This window comes from Entelurus aequoreus, linkage group LG07 (assembly GCF_033978785.1).
Source record: "Entelurus aequoreus isolate RoL-2023_Sb linkage group LG07, RoL_Eaeq_v1.1, whole genome shotgun sequence".
Lineage (NCBI taxonomy): Eukaryota > Metazoa > Chordata > Actinopteri > Syngnathiformes > Syngnathidae > Entelurus > Entelurus aequoreus.
The window spans coordinates 64,614,999-64,624,926 of NC_084737.1; the positions used below are offsets into that span (position 1 = coordinate 64,614,999).

Genomic DNA, 9,928 nt, shown 5'->3' on the forward strand with positions numbered 1-9,928 from the left:
CTACAAAAAAGGAATTGCCGTATGCAAATCATGCGGTTCGAATATTACAGACAGAGACGCAACAACTTCCAACTTCGTTCGACATTTGAAGTTGCACAAAGAAGGGTAAGTTTTGAATGTAAGATAACGTTTATTGGCTAAGTAACGTGACTTGTATTTGCTGTGTAGTTAAATCAGTGAGGCTGTAAACTCACTGCTAACGTCATAACCATAGACATCTTATAAGGGTACGCAGCATCGAGCGCTACTGCTTACTGGCGCAGACGAGACGCGGGGCCGCCATCTTGGAGTGGTGATCCGCTCCACTCAGTGCAATTCATTTGGCAGGAGCAATGAACTGTCAGCGCATTTAATTCATTTTACCTCACTGAATACCACTAATTTTCACACGCTTTTTTGTCATACGTGTAGCTATGATAACGGACACATATTTTATTATTCATAGTTTGCTTAACAGTAATATAATATTCTTATATGCTATAAGTGACCAGACGTCCGAGATCAAAACCGGGAATATAAGCCCAGAGAAAGGGGAAAAAAAGGTCAGCTATTTTTTAAGTTGAAGAAACAATATAATTACGTTATATATACATGCGTATATCCTACATAAACAATGTATGAATACATTAGATATCTGTATATCTTATAGACCGTATCTCTGTTGCTGCAGCAGCAGAGAGTTTATTCTGTCTTGACACTTTGTATTGATACTTTGTATTACATTCTTCCCTTAAATTATCATGTTTACAGTGATTGTTATATATGTATTTTTTATGTATGTCACTTTGGAAAAAGCGTCTGCCAAATACTTAAACATATATAAACACCTGAAAGTCTTTATATCAGCTAAAACCACCAATGTGTTTCACTGGATTCAGAATAAAACCAAATGCTGTCTTACCCAACAATGTTAGTATTTGAATATTGTTACTTGAAGACTTATTCCTGGTTACAATTATACTGTTAAGAAAGTATTGTCTTATATTTTGCCTAAAATGAGAATGCATCATAATCAGTGGCGGCTGGTGAATTTTGTTTTAGGTGGGTCTGAAAGTTTGTAAAGCAAATCCCTGTAGGGTCGTCATCCTCCCCCAGAAGATTTATTTGTGATTTTCACATATAAATATTGAAGATCTTTGCTCCTTCTCAACTATGTGGTAATGTTATTTTCATAAAATACAACCAATAGTACATTAATGTTAAATCTTACTTGTGAAAGGTAATCCCCCGATTCCTATTTTCAACAGTCCGCTCATTTGAGCAGAAAAACGCTGAACACCAGCCCGGCATCTTTGTTTTCTACCTGTCAACTGTCAGCTTAGGCTGCTCGCCGGCTCCTCATCACCACTTCAAGATGCAATATGCTCGCGTCACAGCAACCAATACTGCGTCTACTTATAAGATGTCTATGGTTATAACATCATTTGAAACACAGCAATCTGTTGCGTCCACTGCAGTTTGCTACCTTATTCATACTTTTTATCAAGTGATTTTTTTAAGCAGGGTTGCATGAGGTACCTATACTTAACGTTCCGTTAGTCAATGTATCACAGACAGTAACATAACGTTAGACGGCGGTCAGCAGCACCGTGTATTTTAGCCACCTACAAAAAGACAAACATAGTCAAATAAAGGTCAGTTAAAATGTTTACTGTATTAAGAATATGTGTACATATTGCATAGGGCCCTGACATCTAAAAAGTAAAACTCTGTTCATTGTTATGTTCGTGTATTTGTTATGTTTTTCATATGTACGCACACATAAACACACGTACAGTATGAGATGAGATCAATGAGATAAGGTAAGAACAGAATAGAAACTGCTGTGGAACTAGTTACAATGCAATATGCCATGGAAATACAATGTTAACACTTTTGTACAAATAAGTACAGTTGCACTTGTTTTTGCAAATGTGTTTATTCTGTAAAGGAATGAGTTAAATGTTTAAAATTGTTTAAACTATTAAAATGACTGGTTAATGGTGCTATTATGAATTGCAATGTCAGTACTATTTTTTTTCCTGCTATTTCAAATGCACTTGTTTTAATAAATAAATACAGCGGTTTAAAAGCATACACAATCCGTGTAAAAATATTAGTCTGTGGTTAAAAGGACTTGAAAGGACTCGAAACTCAAAATGCAGGACTTGTGACTTGACTTGAGACTTTCCAGTCTTGACTTTGGACTTGACTCGGGACTTGCCTGTCTTGACTCGGGACTTGACTCGAGACTTGAGGGCAAAGACTTGAGACTTACTTGTGACTTGCAAAGCAATGACTTGGTCCCACCTCTGGGAATAAGTATTTTATTCTGAAAACAAGCATTATTCAACTTCCATCCACCAATCCATCTTCTACCGCTTATTCCCTTCGGGATCGCGGGGGGCGCTGGAGCCTAAATATTCAGGCCGTTGCATAATCTTTAAACAAGATTTTCTATGTGGGGGGGGGAAACAAAATATCTTATTTTAATAATTATTTTCTCAATTTTAACATTTTTAAACTAGAATAGACAAATATAATTATTTATACTCAAATTAAGATTATGATGTGAAGTTAATTACTACAAATTACCAAAAGCTCGTAAAACTAAGGACATTGCTAGAAATACATTTTTAAATCTTGGCAAGTGGTGAACAATTTGCAGCGTAATAAACATGTTTTTTTATGCTCTTGCTAAAAAAATATTTGGTTTATAATTATAGATTCCTACTTGGCGTAAATGCATTTACGATAAACGTATTCATTTACGTCTGGGACGAATTAACAGCAATAAACGAGGGATTACTGTTTACAGAAAAAAATGTGATGTTAGTAGAACCTAATTACATCCATCCATCCATTTTCTACCACTTGTCCTTTATGGGGTCGCGGGGGTGCTGGAGCCTATCCCAGCTGCACATGGGCGGAAGGCGGGGTACACCCTGGACAAGTCGCCACCTCATCACAGGGCCAACACAGATAGACAAACAACATTCACACTCATATTCACACACTAGGGCCAATTTAGTGTCGCCAATCAACCTATCCCCAGGTGCATGTCTTTGGAGGTGGGAGAACATGCAAACTCCACACAGAAAGATCCAGAGCCCAGGATTGAACCGAGGACCTTCGTATTGTAAGGCACACGTACTAACCCCTGTACCCCCGTGCTGCCCTCTAACCTAATTATTGTCAACAAATGTCCTTTACGCAATGTTAACAAAGCAATGTAGGTTTAAGTTAACGTGAAAAAGGGAAGTTATGGCACTATTTCTGATGACAAACGTGCAAAAAGGATCCCATTTTCCGGGCACCATGCTGCTAAATTTTCACCTTCCTCTTTTGTTTGCAAGGAAGTGTTTAAAAAGAGAATAAGACGTTCAAGACTACTCATCTACCTTGAAAAATACTTTCAGAATGAAGTTGTCCTTCGTCTTCCTTCTCTTGTTAGGTAAGCTAGAATAAAAATGTCATTACTATTTGCCTGTTTTTATGGACTAAGACATTGCTTTTGTTTTTCAGAGATCGCCAGGTCAAGAGCGATGCAGACGATTGAGGAGTTTGGCAACATTTTTCTGAGACTTGACTTCCCATCGTTTTATAATGCAAATATCAAGTCGTGCTGTAAGGTTTATCCAAGTGGGTGTCATGCCCTTCTGGACAGTACAGGATACACCCATCAGTTCTTGAGAGGAAGAGTCACCAAGTTTGAAACAGACAGTTGGATTGTGTTCAAAATATCAAGGGTTGGGATTCTTGATGGAGGCCACTACAGATGTGCTGTGATGAGCGCTCCAAACTATATGTACACAGATTATGTTGTTCAGGTGTCTGGTAAGTCTACTTATGCACTTGCAATATTACACAGTCCTTTGCTTAAGCACTGTCAGGTAAAAAAATATTTTGACTTGACTATGATTTGTGATAGTGCCATGGCAACCCAAGATGTCCGGGCCTAGACTTTAAGTCAGGGGTGTCCAAAGTGCGGCCCGGGGGCCATTTGCGGCCCGCAGGTAATTTTTTAACGGCCCCACGACACATTCTAAAAATATGATAAAAAACTAAACAAAACATAAAAAGTGGTATAATAGAGCAAATGTAACAAGAACATGTTGCAATGTTTACTCTAATAACGCAAAGCTGCCATGCAGGCTGTTTCTTTCTTTAAAAAATAATAATGAATCAAAATCAATGTCATTATGAATTATTGACCTATTCAAGGCTCCAATTAAGTCACATTAAATATTCCACGTTGAGATATTTCTAGGGAAAATGTTGCATATTTTGTGTTAGCCATATAAAAAAAACTAAGCTTTTTTTTTATTTTAAAGAAGGGCCTAAAACGAACAAACAAAAAACATAAACAACAATAAAACTTATAATTGACGGATAGATCTGAAGTTGATCTCGAGATTATTGTGTTGAAAATATATAAAAAAGTGTAATATATTTTTTAACACTTTAATGAGCAGGACCCTTTTGGATCCCCAATCATTTTAGTGGGACTTTTTTTTTAAGTGTCATTGCTAAAAAAATAATAAAAATTGTTAAAATCAATGTTGTTATGATTTATTGACCTTTTTAAGGCTCCAATTATTATATAATCTCAAATATTCCACTTAAAATCTTTATTAGGTGAAAATATTGTATATTTTGTGTTTTTCCCATAAAAAACAGGATTTTCTTTGACAAAAAGGGCACACAACTTAAATCTTTAACAACGTTATATTGACAGATAGACCTAATGTTGATCTAGAGATTTAAACCTTGAGTAATAATAATAATAATAATACTATATAATAACACATTTTTTATATATTTTTTTGACCAAATCCCTTTGGGGTCTCCGGGATCTGAGTGGAGGCCTAAATGTATATATTTTATACATATATTGTATTGGTTTTTGAAATAAAACATTTCAAAATGTCCCCCGCTTGCTTTGATTTTTCAGTGTGCGGCCCTCAGTGGAAAAAGTTTGGACACCCCTGCTCTAAGTGGACCAGCCTGGACAGCCGTGTTGCTAATATTAATGTTCAGAGACGAGTGCTAACTAATGCTGTAAAAACAATTACATTTTAATCAGATTAATCACACTTTTTGCAGTTTGATTAATCGTGATTAAATACTTGCGAGCATAATTATTATATATTTTTTTATATATGCCAATATATTGACACAAATCTAATTTTTGTCTCCAAATATCACTCACGAACATTTTTTTTTTGTGATTTTAGAGGTCATGGGTTCAGACCCCGGACGAGCCCCCAATTATCACTACCTAATTAAAGGGCCGTCAAACCCAAAATAGGGAAACTTTGAAATTATTTTGTTATGTACAACAAGGGGGAAGGAGACGACACAACACAGGAAGTCTCACTCAACAGGGTATATTGAGCTTTTGATGAGTGAGTGGAGTGTGTATGCTACTATGTGTGTGCATGCAAGATTATGTGCAGGAATGAACAAAATAGTATTTACCAGGAGTTTGTTGTTAGTGTGTGTTGGTTGTAGAGGCGAACAAGTCCAAAGGGGCTGGGCAGAAAAAGGTCCGTGATCCAAGCATGAGGTCCGTGGGGCTGGAGAGAGCTGTCCTGAGGTCCGGGTCCAAAGCGAGGGAAGTCGAGGATCGAGGGAGGCAGTCAGGGTCCAGAGGGAGATCCAAAGAAGTGAGGCGCACAGCTCTCTTCTAAGGCGACGGAGAATACTGCGGGAACAGGGAAACGACAGGGACAAGTCAGCACAAGGAGCGAGGGAACAAAGAGAGCAGACACAGGAGAGGAGCCAGAGACGCGAAGCTTACTGTGAACAGAGAACTACGTTCCGGCGCTGGATCGTCTGCTGCGTTGGTCTTTATACTGCTGAGGCTCATCAGATCCAGGTGCGCTGATTGCAGATTGCCCGCGGCCGTGTAGGCACGTGGTCGCGGGTCGTTTCCGGCTGCTCTCTAGCGGAGCTTCTTGTTGCACTGGCAGCGGAGGGAATGACTGCATGCGCCGTAACATATTTAATATAAGAGAGAGAGGGAGAGAGAGAGAGAACTATCCATCCATCCATTTTCTCCCGGGTCGCGGGTGGGCTGGAGTCTATCCCAGCTCCACTAGGGCAGAACTCAATCAAGCTCAGTCAAGTGTCTCCATGGCAACCTCAGAGAAAGCACACGTCAGTCAATGTGACACACCCAAGGGCCCCAAGCCTCGGGTGATGGCTAAGCAGGGCCATCACAAACGCACGTCATTGTTCAAAACCTTCTAACCTTATTATCTCAAGTCAAGTCGGGTTGTATTTTGAAGTGCAATTTTCCGGCAAAATAAATTGTGTGATTATTTTACTTTTTTACATGATTATTACGATAATGTTTTGCGACTAATCACATGAGTACAGCCCTAGTGCTAAAACACTATAAAAATAATTACATGGGCAATGTTTATTTGATTTAATGCTGTCAAATAATTTGTTTTAAAATAGAGTAATCCCAATTCCGAATTTTGATTAATTGTGATTAAAGGCCTACTGAAATGAAATGTTCTTATTTAAACGGGGATAGCAGGTCCATTCTATGTGTCATATTTGATCATTTCGCGATATTGCCATATTTTTGCTGAAAGGATTTAGTAGAGAACATCGACGATAAAGTTCGCAACTTTTGGTCGCTGATAAAAAAGCCTTGCCTGTACCGAAAGTAGCGTGACGTCACAGGTTGTGGAGCTCCTCACATCTGCACATTGTTTACAATCATTCCCACCAGCAGCGAGAGCGATTCGGACCGAGAAAGTGACGATTACCCCATTAATTTGAGCGAGGATGAAAGATTTGTGGATGAGGAAAGTGATAGTGAAGGATTAGAGTGCAGTGCAGGACGCCAGGATGTATATTTTTTTCGCTCTGACCGTAACTTAGGTACAAGGGCTCATTGGATTCCACACTTTCTCCTTTTTCTATTGTGGATCACGGATTTGTATTTTAAACCACCATACTATATCCTCTTGAAAATGAGAGTCGAGAACGCGAAAGGGACATTCACAGTGACTTTTATCTCCACTACAATAAATCGGCGAAACACTTTAGCTACGGAGCTAATGTGATAGCATCGTGCTTAACTGCAGATAGAAACAGAAGAAATAAGCCCCTGACTGGAAGGACAGACAGAAGATCAACAATACTACTATTACTTCTACTATCAGGAGACACCGAACCAAACCCTGGACCTGTAACCACACGGTTAATGCTGTCCCGCCTGGCGAAGCCTAGCAATGCTGTTGCTAACGATGCCATTGAAGCTAACTTAGCTACGGGACCTCGACAGAGCTATGCTAAAAACATTAGCTCTCCACCTACGCCAGCCCTCATCTGCTCATCACCACCCGTGCTCACCTGCGTTCCAGCGATCGATGGCGCGACGGAGGACTTCACCACGATCATCGGTGCGGTCGGCGGCTAGCGTCGGATAGCGCGTCTCCTATCCAACTCAAAGTCCTCCTGGTTGTGTTGCTGTAGCCAGCCGCTAATACGCCGATCCCACCTACAGCTTTCTTCTTTGCTGTCTCCATTGTTCATTAAACAAATTGCAAAAGATTCACCAACACAGATGTCCAGAATACTGTTTTAATTTTGCGATGAAAACAGACGACTTAAGCTGTCGTTCTGCTACAATCCGTGACATCACGCGCAAACGTCATCATACCGAGACGTTTTCAGCCGGATATTTCCCGGGAAATTTAAAATTGCACTTAATAAGTTAACCCGGCCGTATTGGCTTGTGTTGCAATGTTAAGATTTCATCATTGATATATAAACTATCAGACTGCGTGGTCGGTAGTAGTGGGTTTCAGTAAGCCTTTAATCACAGTTAATTAATTACTTGCTTGCAAAGTGAGCACACCAGTCAGTCACCTCACCCATTTTTGCACTGATGTACGCATTGACCTGATCACTGACCGTTTAACAACCCTCAGGTAACAACAACCTCTTTCAGGTAACCATCCGAAGGTAAAGGTAAAGGAGCATGTACGGTCAAAATTAATTGGGCGATTAATCTGTATATATACATGATTAAGAACATGAGTTAACACAGATGAACAACAGAACCTAAAGTATTTTTTAGTGTGACCTAATCCTTTCAATGTGCAGAAGCTTCAGTTGACCACAGCCAGTCTAAGGACACGCTGTTCAAAACCGATCAAGACCCCGTCACGCCGAGCACAAGTCCAGAGTCGACTGGTACACAAGTAGCTCGGGAGCACAGCGAGCCCCCCACGTACTGGTTTCACTCTAATGCACATTACTGCCAGCTTGGTGATGCTTGAACACAATGGTCATCCTTGTCTGCTTTCTAGGACTGTCTGGACGTTTGGCCCTCTGGTAGCTCTCGTTGTGTCCGTGAGTTTCATCATTGTTGTCTCCTCCTTGATTGGAGCCGTTTTCTTTGGACTCAAGATGAAATCCAAACAGTTAGGTAAGCATTGAGGTGTGTGTTTGTGTGCATTTAGTAAAATCCGCAACATCTTAAACATTTTGTGGATTGTGCAATTTTCCAAAATGGAATCATTGCCTATTTCTTTCTAGACAAGTATGGAAACTGTCTGCATGAGTCACCCAAACAAGAGGCCACAGTAGGTGTTTAAAAAAGAAACATGAGACCTCAGTGACTCACGTTTGTCACACTTCTGTTTTAAACACAAGGACCATGTTTGGTGACAGTGTTTTTTTTTGCTTCTAGGAGACGGCCGCTGTGATCTACACTACCGTGGATTTCAGTCCTCAGGACGGACCCGCCGAGCTGTATGCCAACGTGAATGTGCACAAGACGCGCAGAGGATGCTCCCTTCCCCGCGGGGGGGCTGAGCATGATGGCGGCGTGGAGTACTCCATACTTGCAATGCACCAATGAAAGTGCAGCGGTGTGTGATAACACCTCACCACGGGCAGGAGGCTCATTTTCTGTTACCACGGTTTTGCGGTGGACAGTGTATTCTTTGGGCCTGATTTACTAGCGTGTGCAATCTCTAAAAAAGCGCGTACTATTAGTTGGCGTGTTGCAAGTGATTTACTAAGACTGTGTGTGCAATTGTTAAAGGGGAACTGCGCTTTTTTGGGAATTTTGCCTATCGTTCACAATCATTATGAGAGACAAGAACACATGCCTTTTTTTGGTGGGTTTTAAAGATAAAAAACACTTGGAAGATGTGGCTAAATGGAGTCACCGTTTTAGCCTTCAAAACCCTCTAAACAACTTCAAAACCCTCCACCAACATTTTGTATACAACACACTACAATTCTATATATAATGTAGTAGCAGTCCCGTTTATAACAATATGTTATATGTTGAATATGTATTCAGATTCAGATTCAGAAGTCAGGAAATTAAGATTTTCAGCACAATCCCATGCAAGATCAGACAAACATTACAGGGAGACAGAACAGGATCGCTGACGGGTCTGCCAACTTCCGGTGCCCCTTACAAAAAAGGTGAGAAACAGGTAAACACTGGGGAGGGGGGGGGGGTGTAAGAGGGAAACATCAAAGAACACAAAGGATATTAAGGCCATGTCTACACTAAGTCATTTTACCCCTTAAACCAGGGGTCCCCAAACTACGGCCTGCGGGCCGGATCCGGCCCGCCGGCGTCCAAAATCAGGCCCGCGTGAAGTCCCAAGTATTAAAAAATAAATAAATATATTATTTTTTTCTGTCTTTTCTTATCCACTTTGTACCGCCTGCTACTCACGGTGTCTCCTAGCCGCTCAGGCAAATCATATTGTCTAAAAATTTATTTTCTCATCGATAACGTGACATCATTGCGCGTGCGGAAAGTGCGTTATATATCTAATACCTGTATATATATATACCTGTATATATATTAGGGGTGTGGGAAAAAATCGATTCAAGTTCGAATCGCGATTCTCACGTTGTGCGATTCAGAATCGATTCTCATTTTTAAAAAATCTTA

General features: G+C 40.2%; 1 protein-coding gene across 2 annotated transcripts; it reads left to right on the forward strand.

Moving 5' to 3' along the window:
- On the forward strand, window positions 1–9,453 carry LOC133653163 (uncharacterized). Of its 2 annotated transcripts, none has more exons than XM_062052203.1 (7): window positions 1–105; window positions 3,340–3,433; window positions 3,505–3,816; window positions 8,110–8,236; window positions 8,316–8,434; window positions 8,545–8,591; window positions 8,699–9,453. In XM_062052203.1, exons 2-7 carry the CDS (start codon window positions 3,400–3,402, stop codon window positions 8,867–8,869), a joined length of 810 nt encoding a protein of 269 aa, XP_061908187.1. In that variant the 5' UTR covers window positions 1–105; window positions 3,340–3,399; the 3' UTR covers window positions 8,870–9,453. The 2 variants fall into 2 exon arrangements, with proteins under 2 accessions (XP_061908187.1, XP_061908186.1); XM_062052202.1 differs by having other exon boundaries at window positions 62–105; window positions 3,336–3,433.
- The last annotated feature ends 475 nt before the right edge of the window (window positions 9,454–9,928 follow it).